Source organism: Telopea speciosissima, chromosome 2, assembly GCF_018873765.1.
Source record: "Telopea speciosissima isolate NSW1024214 ecotype Mountain lineage chromosome 2, Tspe_v1, whole genome shotgun sequence".
Taxonomy (NCBI): Eukaryota; Viridiplantae; Streptophyta; class Magnoliopsida; order Proteales; family Proteaceae; genus Telopea; species Telopea speciosissima.
Genome location: NC_057917.1, coordinates 76,206,296 through 76,223,842, shown reverse-complemented (window position 1 = coordinate 76,223,842; position 17,547 = coordinate 76,206,296). Strand labels below are relative to the sequence as shown.

At 40.1% G+C, this 17,547-nt stretch overlaps 3 protein-coding genes and 1 long non-coding RNA gene across 4 annotated transcripts; 1 reads left to right on the top strand and 3 right to left on the bottom strand.

Moving 5' to 3' along the window:
• Positions 1-320: 320 nt before the first annotated feature.
• Positions 321-17,179, bottom strand: LOC122652196 (cytochrome P450 736A117-like). Its single transcript, XM_043845875.1, has 2 exons — positions 16,725-17,179; positions 321-963 (listed from the first exon to the last, which is right to left on the bottom strand). The coding sequence occupies exons 1-2, from the start codon at positions 17,106-17,108 to the stop codon at positions 343-345; spliced, it is 1,005 nt and encodes a 334-aa protein (XP_043701810.1). The 5' UTR covers positions 17,109-17,179; the 3' UTR covers positions 321-342.
• LOC122652198 lies at positions 2,927-3,409 on the top strand. The gene is made up of 3 exons (XR_006331565.1): positions 2,927-2,972; positions 3,141-3,281; positions 3,381-3,409. It is a non-coding gene; the product is annotated as an uncharacterized LOC122652198 (long non-coding RNA).
• On the bottom strand, positions 7,450-12,419 carry LOC122652195 (cytochrome P450 71A1-like). The gene is made up of 3 exons (XM_043845874.1): positions 12,388-12,419; positions 9,324-10,283; positions 7,450-8,082 (listed from the first exon to the last, which is right to left on the bottom strand). The coding sequence occupies exons 1-3, from the start codon at positions 12,397-12,399 to the stop codon at positions 7,465-7,467; spliced, it is 1,590 nt and encodes a 529-aa protein (XP_043701809.1). The 5' UTR covers positions 12,400-12,419; the 3' UTR covers positions 7,450-7,464.
• LOC122652197 (cytochrome P450 736A117-like) lies at positions 14,322-15,046 on the bottom strand. The gene has a single exon (XM_043845876.1). It carries the CDS (start codon positions 14,987-14,989, stop codon positions 14,372-14,374), a length of 618 nt encoding a protein of 205 aa, XP_043701811.1. The 5' UTR covers positions 14,990-15,046; the 3' UTR covers positions 14,322-14,371.
• Positions 17,180-17,547: the final 368 nt, after the last annotated feature.

The window sequence follows — 17,547 nt, the reverse complement described above, 5'->3', positions numbered from 1 at the left end:
ATTTTGGTTCTATCTGGGAAGGTTTGGGGGTAGAAATAGGCCAGAGGTAAAATGGCAATTTTTTTTTTTCCATTTGGTCATTGTGCGAGTCAGTTGGTCCTTGATCATCTTCGTCGAGATATTTCTCCCAAGGTGTCAAAATGCAGTGACTAAACATCAGCAAGAGCAAAGTACTTGACTTCAATACTGGAACAATTAACATTTTATTTTTTTACTACGCCAAGAGACAAGAGAATTAGATACACTTTATATAAGAATTCACACATACTTATTTATTAAGGTAGGCACTACATGTGCCATTGGTATTATTATTTTTGAAACTAGTTGGATTCCTTCAAACAACTAGTAGTGAGGAGTTGCAACAACTAGAAGAGGAGATTTCAAGTGGGTTGAAATCCCAGGAGTTTCTGTCATATCTAAATCCTCCCCACTTGCTCCATTAGGCAATGTCCAATCAAACTTGTGTAGAAGACTTGCTAATGCAAGTTCAACAGTTGCGATCGCAAAATGGGTACCTGGGCATCCTCGCCGACCCGACCCAAAGGGAATTAGTTGGAAATCTTGGCCCCAAAAATCAATAGAGCTAGTAACATCATTCAGGAACCTCTTTGGATTAAACTTATCTGGTTCATCCCATGACACAGGGTCCCTTCCAATGGCCCATGCATTGATTATTACTGTTGTCTTTGCCAGAATATCAAACCCTTGTATTTTGGCGTTTTCCGTTGATTCACGCGGAACCAATAATGGGACCGGAGGATGCAATCGTAGTGTCTCTTTAATCACTGCTTTCAAATAGTGCATTTGTTCAATATCATCCTCTGTAATATTTGGCTTACTCATTGTGACCCGGCCCCTCAACTCCTCTTGAACTTCTTTCATGACTTTTGGATGCTTTAAAAGCTCTGCCATTGCCCATTGTGGGAGTACATTTGAGGTATCAGTTCCGGCAGCAAACATATCCTACAAGATATGAAAAACAATGAAAATAATTACAAAATTAAGTTTTAGTTGGAGAATATATATATATATATATATATATATATATATATATATATATATATGAAGAAGCTGGACCACGAAGACCTACGTACTTAAAACCCAACCTTGACTATGATTAAAGGATACGGTGCTTTACATTTCCTCTATTCACTTATTAGATAATCTTCTGTATGACTAATTACCTGGAAAATCTATACTCTTATCCCGAGCGTGTCCTCTAGTTCTAAAACGTACTTATGTAGGGTTTGCCTCCTCACATTCATAAGGAAGGGAAAAACATCGAAGGACATTTTGGCCAATGAAACTTGAACAGTGCATTGACTTAATTACCATAGGAATTCTTTTTCCCCTTGCCCGAGTGGGGGTAAGATGGTCATTTCTCGCCTTGCTGCATTTGCGCAGCTCATCGGTAGATGTTCCAAATCCCAATGTATAATGCATGGCTATCCCTACGTTGCAAATTTCTTAGAATCCAAACTCCCTAAAATGTGACAAGAAATTTGAGAATGTTCTTAATATATTTTTTTTTTTTTTTGGTAAAATCTTCACTTAAAACTTGAAGTCTAGTTAATGAAACGAAGACCGAGTTTTCTTTCACCTATGGTGAAGGTGGAATTCCCTCATGACCATTGTCATTGGTTCCATCTATAATTTGACGAGGAAGGGATATTTGCGATCTTATACAATAGGGATGAGAGTTTATGTTGACGCAAGAACCTAATCACAAAGTCAAATAATCAGTGGTGAGCGAGAGTCCGGATCCTCTAGTTTCGGCTGCCCCTACTTTCGTGTGCGCCCTACAAGCACACAAAGACCGCCTTACCCCTGCCCAAGCACCTTACCCGAGCAGGGGTAAGGCGATCTTTGCGCGCCTCGTTGTGTGTAGGGCGCACACAGAAGTAGGGGCAGCCGAAAGCATAGGATGTCGATTCGGTGGGCGATACTTTCTTATCCACGGGTGAATAAAAACTTTAGGGAAAATTTCACGGACACCCCCTAAAAGTATCCAATATCTCAGAAACTTACCATACTTGGTCAAAATGTCACAGACACCCCCTATTTTTATGAATTTGTATCAATTTAGTCCACTCCGTTAGTCTCTGCAGTTAAGTGTCTGTTAACTCTTTTTAAATGGCAAAAATACCCTTACCACAGTGAAATCCCTATAATACCTTGTTGTATTCCTTTTTTCTCCCCTTCTTCTTCTCCTTCTTCTCCTTCTTCACCACCACCACCACCACCTCCAGCCCTCCTTCTCTTGCTCCCCTGTTGCTGTTTCTTTCGCCGCTACCACCACCACCACCTCCTCCAGCCCTCGTTCTCTTGCTCCCCTGCTGCTGTTTCTTCTGCTGCCGCCGCCACCACCACCACCACCGCCACCCCCTCCAACCCTCCTTCTCTTGCTCCCCTGCAACCCCGCCACCACCCTCCAGCCCTCTTCTTCCTCTCCGTTTCTTCTTCTTCTTCTTCCGCCAGCACCACCATCATCGCCACCACTGCCGCCGCCAATCCTCTTCCACCGCCGAAACCCATGGCTTTCTTGGCTTGTTCAATCTTTTACGTTCATGAGTTACAAGCTCTGGTTTGTAGAAGGTATGGGCAGAACAAGTTTTGCAAGGTTGGGTCGTGCCTGCAAAGAAAACAAAGGCGGCAACAGGTTGTGACTTGCGGAACAGAGGAGGCAGTGGAGGGCGATGCTGATGGGTGTTATTGGAGATCCAAAGAAGAAACTGCAAAAGCTGTGTTCTTTACAAACAATTCAACTAAAAACATATGCCTATGAAGTCATGAAGAAGATGGTAAATGAGGAAGAGATTCTCCTGGAGAAAGCAAAGAAATGGCTAGAAGAACTTGGACAGAAGGGTAGCACCAGTCATGAGATTGAATACCTTTCTCTTTGTAACATCAGAGTCCTACACTCCTGGAGGGATTGGATCCTCTGCAACCTCAAACTTCATCCTCACTTATCTGTAATTTCCTATTTTCTCTCCTATCCTCTCCTTCAATTCTTCCCTTCTACCATCTGTAGGGCAATTTTTTGTTAATTTCCATGCACCCTTCTGTAATCTCCTTATCTTATTTTCCCAAGATTCAAAACAGTACCAAATTGTTAAAAGGGTTTTTTTCATACTTTGCAGGATCGAAGTGGGAACTGTCATTTGGGTGCAATAGCAACCATTATCGATGTAGTTGGAGGTGCAGTTATATCAACTTATAAAGGAGACATCAAATTGTCCCTCGATTTCGATATTTCCTACTTCTCCACGGTTAAGATCCAGGTTAATTTGTGTGGGAATCAGACTGAGGTTCATTAGAACTCAGCTTGAAAATGTTGTCAGCTAGGGTTTTGTTTTTTGGATTGTTCATGTAAATTGTAGGAAGAGTTGGAGATTGAAGGTAAGGTGGATTGTTCATGTAAAGGGTTTTTCTCTCTTCCCCCCCTTCTCTGGGAAATCCATCCCTGTTTCAGACTTTTTTCTCCTTGCCTTGCCGCTGGTAATGGTCGCCGGAGCCGCCGGAGCCAGAGTCATAGAGGAAAGAAGATGAAATGACAGTTTTGCCCTTTTATTTAAATAACTAAGGGGTAAAATGGATATTTAGGGAAGAAGATGAAATGACTGTTTTGTCCTTTTATGTAAATGACTAATGGGTAAAATGGATATTTCACCTTTGGGTACTAACTGTGCTTAACGTTAGGGGTGTCTGTGACATTTTGACCAAGTATGGTAAGTTTCTGAGATATTGGATACTTTTAGGGGGTGTCCGTGAAATTTCCCCAAAACTTAACCCTAATAAAATTGGAATTGACCTCAAATCCAACCCCTCAAGTTTCCCCTAAATTCTTAGACAGTTTAGTGTCAAACACACAAATCTGGATCCTCTATTGCCTAGCTGCCCAGACACGGTGCTGCATGCAAAGACCGCCTTACCCTCACTCGGGCAAGGAGTTTGGGAAGGGATAAGGTGGACATTGCGCACAGCACTGTGTCTGGGCAGCACAGTCCTGCCGGGCAGCTCGGCAGTAGAGGATCCAAATCCCAAACACACACCTCTAAACCAATGGTAGGTTCAAGCATTAGAGGCACTGGGGGAACTTTGCCTAACAAGGAACTGGAGGGGACAAAGATCCCTCTCCAGACTGGGTCCTTATCGCCCCCCCAGTACTAGGGGATGCTGTGCGCATCGTGTGGCGTAGCACCACCATGTGCCGCCCCACATTACGCGGGAGCGATAATTTTCCCTCCGACGTGGGATTTAATAGGATCGGACTTTCTACCCCTAATTTTTATTAAAAAATAAATTTTATTACCTTTTTACCCTTGGTTCATATCGATCAACCGATCCAAGATCGGTCAAGAATCGGTCTCTACCACTATCAATATGAATAATAACGAAATGAGATTTTTTTTTTTTTTGTTTTTTTTTTTTTTTTTGCCAAAAAGGAAAAATTACTTACCAATACAATGGCTTTGATGTTGTCTCTCCCAAGGGCAATTTCAGCGTTCTTATCCTCTTGAATCCGAAGGAGGAAGTCCACGAAGTCTTGGCCACCACTATCAGCTGCATCGAGGTCATCATTCCTTTTTCCATGTGTTATGTGTTCTTCAATTACATGATCAAGAAAAGAATCTATCTCTGCTGAAATTTTCTCAATCCTCTTCTCAAACCCATTTACATATTTCACCCAACCAAGCCACGATATGTAGTCCGCTACATTAAAAACTGCCAAAAGATACCCTAATTCCTTCATCATCTCTTTAAACCTCCGACCACCACCCTCCTCCCCACCATACTTCTTCCCTAGAGCCACCCTACAGATAACATCATTTGTTAGAGACATGAGAACCTCGCTCAAGTCCACCACAGCTGAGAATGAAATTGAAGATGAGCAAGATCTTTGGATTTTTTCGACCATTTCTATTGTTTCTTCTTCCCTCACTGGTCGGAGCGATTGAACCCTCTTCAAACTCAGAAGCTGGAGGACACAAATTCTTCTTACTTGTTTCCAATATCCGCCGTAAGGTGTGAAGAAAATGTCTTTGCAATCATAAGTGAGTCGCCTACCAAAGCTGGTATCGGGTCTGCTGGAGAAGATTAGGTCATGGGTTTTCATGATTTCACGAGCCGCATCAGCTGATGAAACCACTAGAGTTGGTTTTCTTCCTAAGTGCAACAGCATGAGAGGGCCATAACGTTTAGCCAAGGATTGGAGATTGCGGTGAGGCAAAGGACCTAACTGATGGAGGTTCCCTATTATAGGAAGCTTCCATGGAGAAGGTGGTAGATGGTGTCCCTTGTTTCTTATTATATTTTTCTTGATAAAGAGGAGAAAGAGAAGTAGAGAACAAAGAAGCAAGAAGGCATGAAATATATTAGACATCTTCACTGTTGCAGCTCTTAACTACGGCGCAGGACATGGAAGAGTACCTCAACTCAAATATATTTATTTGTATGGGAAAAGGCTCTCTGAGCCATAGGCGTTTCCCACGCCTAGTCACATGAACATTCATTCTCTTACGCCCTTAGACGCACAGATGTAATTCAAAAATCAGGTCGTTTGTATGGGGGCCAATAAACAATAACGCTTTCCTATTATTCTATGTTTGAAGATTTGTACTTCAGTCTGACATTTGTAAAAGTTAGTTAACCGTTATGAGCGCTTGAAAAAATAAAAGACACTTGGATAATAAAACTGTAAAATTAGGTAGGAAAATGAGTGGTTGTAGTAACGTCTGAATTGAAGCAGTAACGCTCTTGAAAGAATAAAAACAGTAACGCTTCCTTCTAGAATCCAGCTTCAATATTCTTCACCATTGTAATGGTGGATGAATTTTTTGGAACACCACTTGTGTCAAAAGCTTAATTTTGTTTAGTTCAGAATAAGATCTTCCCTTGCAGAGCCCCCACCCCCCCTTGGTGTATTTTTTCGTTTTTGTGGAGTTTGATTTTAATAAAATTTTAGGGACCAGCCCAGGTCCCAAGGAATATTTGGGATAAATAAAAAAAACTTAATTTTGTTCGTAAGGATCTCACTAGTAGTAGAGATGAATGGATCCGGGATCCTCTACTTCCGATCTGTCCTTATGTACATGTGCCCCAGACACACAAGGTGGTAAAGATTGCCTTACCCCTGCTCAGGCAAGGGTAGTGCAATCTTTTCACTGCCTTGTTGTGTCTGTAGCATACGACGCAGTACAAGTTGCTCGGCAGTAGTGGGTCTCGATCCGAGATGAATCCCATAACCCTCTCTCTCCAAGGTATCTCAACCCAAGCCCTATTCGAGCTCAAGATGGACCAAGATGGGTTCAAACCAATTGGTTCAACCCTACATGTTAGCATTAGCTCTAGGGAATTGGAAAATAGGTTAAAGATCATTTGTAACCAATGTAGGTTACAACTAGATAAATCCATAATTAATAGATGATTCCTAGACCTTCTACTGTTACATTCAATTATTTGGAGGGAAGGACTAAAGCATATTTTGGCGTTGGGGTTAGGGGCCGGGTACTTGGGTTTGAACTACCACAACAACCCCCCTCCCCTTTTTCTGTCTTACGAATCACGACTACCTCAATGTCCATTCTCTGACAAATAAGATTTAAGTTTGTGGTTTTCTTATTAATACCCCTTAAGGTGTCAAATAATTTGTAATCTCATTTTTTACCATTTTAGTCTCACACACATTTTTTTTTCCCAATGAGTGATATTGTGTGTATAACAATGACATCTTTAGATAATATGTTATTTCCAAATTATTTTGCAAATCCTTTTGTATCTTTAGGTTAAAGAACCTTTAAGATAAGAAAAAAGATAATTAAACAAATGCATTAATTTTTAAATATATCTATAGAGGTGTCATTCAGACACTTCCCTTAATTTTTACATTAAAATCTAGAAAATCTTAGGCTTAGACCTATACAACTTTAATGGAAGCGGTGGATCATACCAGGGCTGGTCTCGCTTAATGGGCTAATTTCTGGTGGATGGACTAACTGGTCGGCCTCATCAAACACAATTATACTGATCGAAGTGCAGTAATGACAAAGTTCTGCTGACCCAAGGTAATAAAATTTAAAACACGCACGTGCCGCTACCGGTCAACCTATATATTATTATTATATAAAAATATATCCAAAAAGCTAAAATTGACTCCTAATAGTAATAATATTTAGGTAGAATGAACGCTAACTGGTCGTTGGGCGCGACGTGTACCTGCTTCAAACACGATCCAGCATAAAAAGACCAGTATACCCCTAATCCTTTCAGCCTTTCACGTTACGTGGAGAACAATATCATCCACTCGTTGGGCTCTCGTATGCCAAGACCAAGAGAGAGAAAGTAATAAATTAAGAACCCCATATGGGACATACCCTGACATCGTTGGAAACTTTTTCTTTTTATTTTTGATAAACTTGGAAAATTTTTCCTTATTTTCATATAAATTGAATTCCTTCCAACATTTTAGAAGTGAGGAGTTGCAACAGCTAGAAGAGGAGAATTCAAATGGCATGTAATCCCAGGAGCTTCTGTGGTATCTAAATCCTCGCCACTCGCTCCATTAGGCAATATCCAATCAAACTTGTGTAGAAGATTGGCTAATGCAAGTTCAACAATGGTGATCGCAAATTGGGTTCCCGGGCATCCCCGCCGACCTGCTCCAAACGGAATTAGTTGGAAATCATGGCCCCTGAAATCAATAGAGCTAGTAGCATCATTCAAGAACCTCTTTGGATTAAACTTCTCTGGTTCATCCCAAGACACAGAGTCCCTTCCAATAGCCCATGCATTGATTATTACTGTGGTCTTGGCCGGAATATCAAACCCTTGTATTTTGACGTTTTCCATCGATTCACGTGGAATCAACAAAGGGTTTGGAGGATGCAATCGTACTGATTCCTTAATCACTGCTTTCAAATAGTGCATTTGTTCAATATCATCTTCTGTAATAATTGCTTCACCCCTTGCGACCCCCCTCAGTTCCTTTTGAATTTCTTTCATAACTTCTGGATGCTTTAAAAGCTCTGCCATTGTCCATTGTATGAGTACATTTGAGGTATCAGTTCCACCAGTAAACATATCCTACAAGATATGAAAGATAATGAAAATATTTATACAAAATTAAGTTGAAAATGACTTATCATTTTGATCTAATTGTTATAGGTTCTAAAACCATCAAAAAAAAAAAAAAAAAAGATTACAATCTTGTTGTAACCACCCTAGTGACAACAAGATTTTCCTATGTCTTAAATTCTCAACTTTAGAGATGCTTCAATATTAGTAAATCTACCTAGGCAACCTATACACTTTTATATCAAGCATGTCCTCTAGTTCTACGATGTAGGGTTTGCCGGCGTCTCACATTAAAGAGGAGTAAAAACATCGAAGGGAATTTTGGTTAATAAAACTTACAGTGAATTGATAAACCGTGATTCTTTGTTGCCTTATTTGAATGTAGGAGTTTTACCAAAAAAGAAATTTTTTTGAATGTAAGATGCATGGTTATCCCTGCATGTTTTACGATTTCGGTTTTAAACGGTTCGATTTGTAAACAGTTTTTATTTACTTTTGTCATATTTATGGACATTTAAGAGTGTTAAACGGTTTATTTGGTTCGGTTCAAACCGTTTAGCTACAGGGTCTCAATTTTGAAACCATAGCCGAACTATTTATTAAATGGTTTCACGGTTTCGGTTTAAACGGTTCAGTTTCGGTAAACATTTCGATTTGATTTTGACACTTTTAGTCTGAACTGTCTTCAATGTGACAAGAAATTTGAAAATATTCTCAGTTTTTTGTTTTAAAAAAAACTATCACTTAAAACTTGAAATCTAGTTAATAAAATAAGGATCAAATTTTCCTTCACCGACGACGATCAAAGAGGGATCCCTTGTCCATCATTCCTATAGATTGTGTCTGACTGGACTAGGAAGAGGTATTTTCGACCTTATACAATAGAAGATGAGAATTTATGTTGACCCAGGAGTTTTTATTACAAAATCAAATAACTAGTGGTGAGGGTATTCTTCCTTAGCTCTGTGTGAAATAAAACTTTGTCTTAATAAAGACTTATTAATTATCATAAAAAAATAAATAAATAAATAAATTTTCCTTCTACATTCTTAAACAATTTGTTGGGAGAACAATCCCACATTGGTTTCCCTTGAGTATCTTTTGTCCCATCGTATACCTAGATCAGGGGTAACCGACGTCAGACTATTCTCCTAAGACAGTTCAATGTTAAACAAATCCCTTTCATACATGGTACAAAACAAAATAAATTGTTTTTTGGGGGAGGAAATTGAAAATAAAAAATTACTTACCATTACAATGGCTTTGATGTTGTCTCTCCCAAGGGCAATTTCAGCGTTGTTATCCTGTTGAATCTTAAGGAGGGAGCCCACGAAGTCTTTGCCACCACTATCATCTGCGTCGTCACCATACTCCTTTTTCCTCTTTTCATTTGTGTGGTCTTCAATTACTTGATTCATAAAAGAATCTCTCTCTATAAAATTTTTCTCCACCCTCTTCTCCAATCCATTTACAAAATTTACCCACCCAAGCCACGGTATGAAGTCCCCTACATTAAAAACTCCTAACAGATACCCTAATTCCCTCATCATCTCTTTAAACCTCTGACCACCACCCTCATCCCCACCATACTTCTTCCCTAGAGCCACCCTACTGGTAATATCATTTGTTAGAGACATGAGCACCTCGCTCAAGTTCACCAGAGCTGAGAATGAAGGTGAAGATGAGCAAGAGCTTTGGATTTTTTCGGTCATTGCTCTCGTCTCTTCTTCCCTAACCGGCCTGAGAGATTGAACCCTCTTCGTACTTAGAAGGTGGAGGACACAAATTCTTCGTACTTGTCTCCAATACTCGCCGTAAGGTGTGACGGCAATGTCCTTGCAATCAAATGAGAGTCGCCTACCAAAATTGGTATCGGGTCTGCTTGAGAAGATTAGGTCATGGGTTTTCATGATTTCACGAGCCGCATCAGCTGATGAAACCACTAGAGTTGGTTTGCTTCCCAAGTGCAACAGCATGAGAGGGCCATAACGTTTAGCCAAGGATTGGAGATTGCGGTGTGGCAAAGGGCCTAACTGGTGGAGGTTCCCTATTATAGGGAACTTCCATGGAGAAGGCGGTAGATGGTGTCTCTGGTTTCCTACTCTATTATTATTCTTGAAAAAGAACACAAAGAGAAGGAGGATCGGAAAGCAAAGAAGCAAGAAGGCATGAAGTAAGTCCCCTTGGCCTTGTTGCACTAACCATTGCAGAAACATCTTTGCTGTTGCAGCTCTTAACTAGGCCCAGGATATGAAAGAAAGAGTACCTCAACTCAAATATGTTTATATATATATATATATGAGAAAAGGCTCTCTGAACCATAGGCGTTTCCCACGCATAGTCACATGAACATTGTTTATTGAAACATTAATGTTCATGTGAATCCTCCCTTGTCCGTAAGAAGTCAGTTCAGGTTCTATGTTTAAAGATTTGTACTTCAAAGACACTTGGAAAATAAAGCTGTAACATTAATTACGTTTGGAGGCAGAAAAATTAGCCGTTGCAGTAACGCTTCCCTGCAGAATCCAGCTTCTTCACCATTGTAATAGTGGATTAATTTTTTGGAACACCACTCAGACATAGCCCAGCATGATAAGGTCGACACACTTTTAGTCTTTTCCGTCTTTCAACGGGGTTTACCTCTGGAAGAGACTTCTCTACTCCCAAGGCGGATTGTACTTTCGTGCGCCTAATTTTGCCCCACATACAAGGCGGCGGAAAGTACCGCCTTGCCCCCTACCCGAGCAGGGGTAAGGCGGTACTTTCCGCCCACCTTGTAAGCTGGGCAAAGTTGGGCGCACGAAAGTACTGCCCGCCTTGGAAGTAGAGGAGTCGGATCCGTGTACCTTTAGTCTTTTCTGTCTTTCAAGGGGATGTACCATTCTTTCCACATTGGGCTAGGTTTGGGAACATTTAACACACCGCGCTCAACGCTCAACGACCGATTGGCGTTCTTTCTCCCTAATATTTATAAGGAAAAATTACACTGCCACCCCCTGAGGTTTGTACTAAATACAGTGCGAGCCCCTGTGTTTTCAAGATATACACCCAACACCTTTAAGTAGACGGTGTTAAATATAAAATTTAAATGACAATTTTGCCCTTCAATTAAAATAATCCTATTCTAATTTTTTTTATTTTTCTAACATAAAAAAGTGGGACCCACCACTATTTCTTCCCCTTCTTTCTTCATCTTTCTTCTTCTTCTTCTTCTTCTTCAACCACCGCTGCAACTTTCTTCTCACTTCTTGAAAATGGTTCAGAGGCTCACTTATCGGAAGCGGCATAGCTATGCCACCAAATCCAACCAGACGAGGGTCGTCAAAACCCCTGGTGGGAGGCTCGTGAGAAGGGGGGGAAAATCAAGGAATTTAGCCAATTAGATTGAATTCAGAAATAGGAAGTTAAGTCCAGAATTAAAAACTCATAGGTATAGACAAACCTAGCCAATAGATTGAATTCAGATTACCATCGAAGGGAGACTATAAGGAGTGTATTTGACTGTAAAAATATTGGCTCTAGTTGACGGATGGATCTGCAGTTTCAGGGTCTTGAAGGTTTCAGCAAGAAACACTGAGAAGTTGAAAGGCTGGGTATATTCTTGTCTCCTCCTACAGCAACTGATGAAGCAGCAGTAGAACACTAATTTCAGTCTGTTAAAGTCTGTTAAATTTTGACTCTGTTTATTCTGAATTTCAAAGCAGAATATATTGGTTGAGTTGTTGCGACTGATTTCTTGTCCTCTGCCATGCTTGTTTTTGGATATTTGCTTTTTCGGAGATCATGTTATTGGTTATTCTTAAATGATCCCTGATAATATATTGTTAGATTACTGTCTATGTAAAAAATAAAAATAAAAATAAAAAAAGGACTCGAAGAGGTGTGGTGAGCAGAGAAGAAGTTCGAAGATGTTGGAACTGAGGCTTGTGCAGGGGAGTCTGTTTAAGAAGGCGCTGGAAGCGATCAAGGACCTGGTGACCGATGCTAACTTCGACTGCTCGGCCACCGGTCCATGATTTCACGAGCCGCATCAGCTGATGAAACCACTAGAGTTGGTTTTCTTCCTAAGTGCAACAGCATGAGAGGGCCATGACGTTGAGCCATGGATTGGAGGTTGCGGTGTGGCAAAGGGCCTAACTGATGGAGGTTCCCTATTATAGGGAGCTTCCATGGAGAAGGTGGTAGATGGTGGTGGCCTTTGTTTCCGATATTTTTCTTGAAAAAGAAGAGAAAGAGGAGTAGAGAACAAAGAAGCAAGAAGGAGGCATGAAGTAAGTCTCCTTGGCCTTGGCCTTGGTGGTCTAACCATAGAAGTATATTAGACATCTTCAGTACTGTTGCAACTCTAACTATGGCGCAGGATATGGAAGAATGCCTCAAATCAAATACATATTTATATAGGAAATTAAGGGCTCTCTGAAACAATGTTCATGTGACTACGCGTGGGCAACCCCTTAAGCTAACAGGCTCAGAGAGTCTTTTCCATGTGATACCCCTATATATTGAGGGAGGCATGCAAATGACGCTTCCATATTCTGTGTTTGATGATTTGTACTTCAAAGACACTTCGAGAATAAAGTTGTACCGTTACATCTGAAAGGCAGGAAAATAGCGTGTTCATTCTCCAACAGAGTTCTTTTTTCCATAAAAAAAAATATAATAATAAGGAGCGGGTTGAGTATTACTGTAAAACTAGTTATATATATTCACCAATCACATGGTTGGATAAGGGAGGCCAAAGGGGTCTTATTCAAAATGAGAGAACTGAGAAGAGAGAATGACACATGCTAGACACGTGCCTAAAAAAATATATAACTCCAAATCTGCTTGGGCTGGGCTCGTCTGAAATGGTTGACGTGGGTCCATGTTATATTGGACCCTAAACTCCTCTATTTGGTGAACACAATCCCAAACAAACAGGGGAAGAGCTTGAAAAGTGACTTCAAAGTTTTTCAAAAGTACACATATATGTATCTACATTCCATTACACTGATAATATTATTTTAGTTTCTACCCAAAAAAATAAATTAAAATAACTCAGTCTTGTGATTGTTTTTTTTTTTTATTTTTTTTTATTGAAATTCAACATGTGAGTTGAGACATCATCATGCATGTGTCCATGACGCAAGTGGTGACAAAATCTACTTGCTACCAACAGTGGTGACATTTAGATTTCTCTATTTGGATCAGATTGAAATTGGTCAGGATCAGTTTTGAATCGACTAGAATCTAATGTCCTAACCTTAGATTCTTGAAGGGGATGGCCGGAATTTTGATTGACCAAGCCGAAATCCGACCCTCTCTGTAAAAGTTCATCAATTATACCATTCATTTGATAGCAAGAAAGATTCTCAAAATTCTTCTAGGGAAAGAGAATATATGCTACATAGGCACAAACGGTGCGCTGCCCCTGCGCCAGACACAAGGGCGAGCAAAATGATGACTATTGGTCCCCCAAAAAATTCCACCTTTCCATAGGGTGCGGTGATCATTTCGCCAGCTTTTTTCTTTGCATTATTGACCAATGCTAACATTAGCTCAAGCCTCAAAGGCATTGGAAAATAGGTCACAGATCATTTGTAACCAACATAGATTACAACTAGATAAACCTACCTTATGTCAAAAATTTATAATACTTCTATAGATATGTCATTCAGACACTCCCCTTAATTTTTACATAAAAATCTAAAAAATCTTAGGCTTAGACCCATACAACTTTAACTGGGTGCGGATGGAAGCGGTGCATCAACGGGCTACCAAGATAAGAGCCCAAGTCTGGTCTCGCTTAATGGGCTAAATTCTGGTGGATGGACTAAGTGATCGGCTATACTCTGTTCAACTCAAACTTCAATTCTTTGTAGGCTCGGCAAAATCCAATAAAAAGAACATAAAAACAAATCCAAAAAAACTAAAATTGATTCCTAATAGTAATAATATTTATAATAATAATCACTTAAGAGAACAAGATTATACAACCAGGTGCTTCACATTCAAATCTTACGTATAATATTCAACTTCAATCTTTGATTTCCATTTTAAATATATTAATGTTGAATTAAAATTGAAATAACAATATCACATAGACATATATGTGTGCTATATATCATATGTGTGCTATATATATTAATATTATTTTCATGGGAGAGATTCCTTACAATGTCAATATGGAGGAAAATTTGGACGCTAGCTACATCAATGGCGATACGAAGAACAATATCATCCAAATGGAGAGATACCCTGATGACGTCGTGGAAAACTTTTTCCTTATTTTCATATAAGCTGAATTCCTTCTAACATTTTAGAAGTGTGGAGTTGCAACAGCTAGAAGAGGAGATTTCAAGTGGCACATAATCCCAGGAGTTTCTGTCATATCTAAATCCTCCCCACTCACTCTATTAGGCAATGCCCAATCAAACTTGAATAGAAGACTGGCTAATGCAAGTTCAACAATGGTGATTGCAAATTGGATTCCCGGGCATCCCCGCCGACCAGCCCCAAACGGAATTAGTTGGAAATCATGACCCATGAAATCAATATTAGAGGTAGTAGCATCATTCAAGAACCTCTTTGGTTTAAACTTATCTGGTTCATCCCATGACACAGGGTCTCTTCCAATGGCCCATGCATTGATTATTACTGTGGTCTTGGCCGGAATATCAAACCCTTGTATTTTGCTGTTTTCTGTCGATTCACGGGGAACCAACAAAGGGACCGGAGGATGCATTCGTAGTGCCTCCTTAATCACTGCTTTCAAATAGTGCATTTGTTCAATATCATCTTCTGTAATAATTGCTTCACCCCTTGCGACCCCCCTCACTTCCTCTTGAATTTCTTTCATGACTTCAGGATGCCTTAAAAGCTCTGCCATTGTCCATAGTAGGAGTACACTTGAGGTATCAGTTCCTCCACTAAACATATCCTACAAGGTATGAAAGACAATGAAAATAATTACCAAAATTTCAGTTGGAGAATCTAAGGCTCAAACTTATCATTGGCCAGCTTGAGCAAAGCCGATAGCTTATCATTTTGTTTAGCTAGATGGTGGAATGTATTTAGGCTCAAACTTAAAATGATTATAGGGTACATGCATCTTTTTTTCACCAAGTAGGTGAATTAAGAAGTTATATTCTTACACTTTTTTTTACCATCGTTTTATTCCCAAGAGTTATTAGAAGTAAGAGGTAAAAATGGGTTTTCAATACAAATCCAAAGTGACTTATCATTACAAGCTATCTTTGTCATAGGTGAAATGACAAGATTTATCCTTGTTGGGAGAAAAAAAATAGAAGATTTTTTTATCTTAAAAAGGTTTAAAAATAAATAGTAAGATTAAAATCTTATCGTAACCACATGTCTTAAACCCTCAACTTTAGAGATGCTTCGATATATTAGTAAATCTACCTAGGCAACCTATACCCTTTTGGTTAATAAAACTTGCACAGTGAATTGGCTTATACATCGTGATTCTTTGTTGCCTTATTTGAATGTCAGATGCACAGCTATCCCTGCATGGCAAGTTTCAAAGGGTCTGAAGACTTTGAACTCTATTCAATGTGACAAGAAATTTGAAAATATTTGCAGTTTTTTTTTTTTTTTTTTTTTTTCTAAACTATCACTTAAAACTTGAAATCTAGTTAATGAAATGAGGATCGAATTTTCCTTCACCTACGATGAAAGAGGAATTCCTTGATCATCATTGTCATAGGTTAAGTCTGACTGAGCTAGGAAGAGGTATTTTCGACCTTATACAATAGTGGGTGGGAGTTTATGACTGTGTTTGCTATGTATTTTTGGAATACATTTTTGATTGATTTTGCATTCTCATACGATAAAAACAACTATTTTATCATCCAAGAATGCGAAATCGACCTAGAATGCATACCAAAGACAACCTATGTTCACACAGGAGTCTTTTATCACAAAGTCGAATAAGGATTGTGATCCTCTCTGTTGCCGCTTGCTTGTTCCGCCGGTGTGTAGCCTCACACAAGTAGGGGTGAAATGAACACCCTACCGCACCTGGGCAGGGTGCTCGGGGCAGTATGTAGGGTGGTCATTTCGCCCCTACTATGTGAGGCTGCACGCCGGCAGCGTGGGTAGGCGGGAAAAGAGGATCCTAATTGGTCAAATAACCAGTGGTGAAGGCATTCTTCCTTATCCATGTGTGAAAGAAAATTTTGTCTTAATGAAATTGGAATTGAGCTCAAAATCAACCCTTCAATTTCTCCCTAGATTCTTAGACAGTATGTTGGGGGAAAATTATCTCCTCTAGTTCCCTGTCCGACTTAATTCCCCAATGCCTCTAACAATAGGGGGGTTGGAACCCACCCAAACAGAATGTTCGGACAGGGGTAGGGTGAACATTATGCATCCCTTGTTAGAAGCACTGAGAACTGGGGCTGGAGAGGGAACTGGAGGGGATAAAGATCCCTTGGGAGAACAATCCCACATTGGTTTCCTTGAGATCTTTTGTCCCCTCCTGTACCTAAGAGTGAGGGTACATAAGATGAGGGGTAACCGACGTGAGACTATTCTCCCAAGTCCCAACACAATTCAATGTCAAACAAACCTTGGCCCTTTCAAACATGGTACATAACCAATTGAGTTAATTATTTTTCTTGAAAAAAATAGAAAATAAAAATATTACTTACCGATACAATGGCTTTGATGTTGTCTCTCCCAAGGGCAATTTCAGCGTTCTTATCCTGTTGAATCTGAAGAAGGAAGTCCACAAAGTCTTGGCCGCCACTATCTGCATCGTCACCATAGCCCTTTTTCCTTTTTTCATGTGTGTGATCTTCAATTACTTGATCCATAAATGAATCTATCTCTGCAAAATTTTTCTCAACCCTCTTCTCCAGCCCATTTACATAATTCACCCAGGAAAGCCACGGTATAAAGTCGGCTACATTAAAAGCCCCTAACAGGTACCCTAATTCCCTCATCATCTCTTTAAACCTCCGACCACCACCCTCCTCCCCACCATACTTCTTCCCTAGGGCCACCCTACAGATAACATCATTTGTTAGAGACATGAGCACCTCGCTCAAGTTCACCAGTACTGAGAATGAAGGTGAAGATGAGGATTTGCAAGAGCTATGGATTTTTTCGGTCATTGCAGTCGTCTCTTCTTCCCTTACCGGCCGGAGAGATTGAACCATCTTCGCACTTAGAAGGTGGAGGACACAAATTTTTCGTACTTGTCTCCAATACTCGCCGTAAGGTGTTAAGGCAATGTCCTTGCGATCAAACGAGAGTCTCCTACCAAAGCTGGTATCGGGTCTGTTTGAGAAGACTAGGTCATGGGTTTTCATGATTTTACGAGCCGCATCAGCTGATGAAACCACTAGAGTTGGTTTGCTTCCAAAGTGCAAGAGCATGATAGGGCCATGCCTTTGAGCCAAGGATTGGAGATTGCGGTGTGGCAGAAGGCCTAACTGATGGAGGTTCCCTATTATAGGGAATTTGGATGGG

Bases quoted from the DNA above. Each gene is read 5' to 3' on its own strand.
- LOC122652197 (XM_043845876.1), bottom strand. From the start codon at position 14,989: ATGTTTAGTGGAGGAACTGATACCTCAAGTGTACTCCTACTATGGACA.
- LOC122652196 (XM_043845875.1), bottom strand. From the start codon at position 17,108: ATGTCTCTAACAAATGATGTTATCTGTAGGGTGGCCCTAGGGAAGAAG. The intron at 964-16,724 runs GTAAGTAATATT...CATATCTTGTAG, and splicing joins ACATCAAAGCCATTGTATCG to GATATGTTTGCTGCCGGAAC.
- LOC122652195 (XM_043845874.1), bottom strand. The intron at 8,083-9,323 runs GTAAGTAATTTT...CATATCTTGTAG, and splicing joins ACATCAAAGCCATTGTAATG to GATATGTTTACTGGTGGAAC.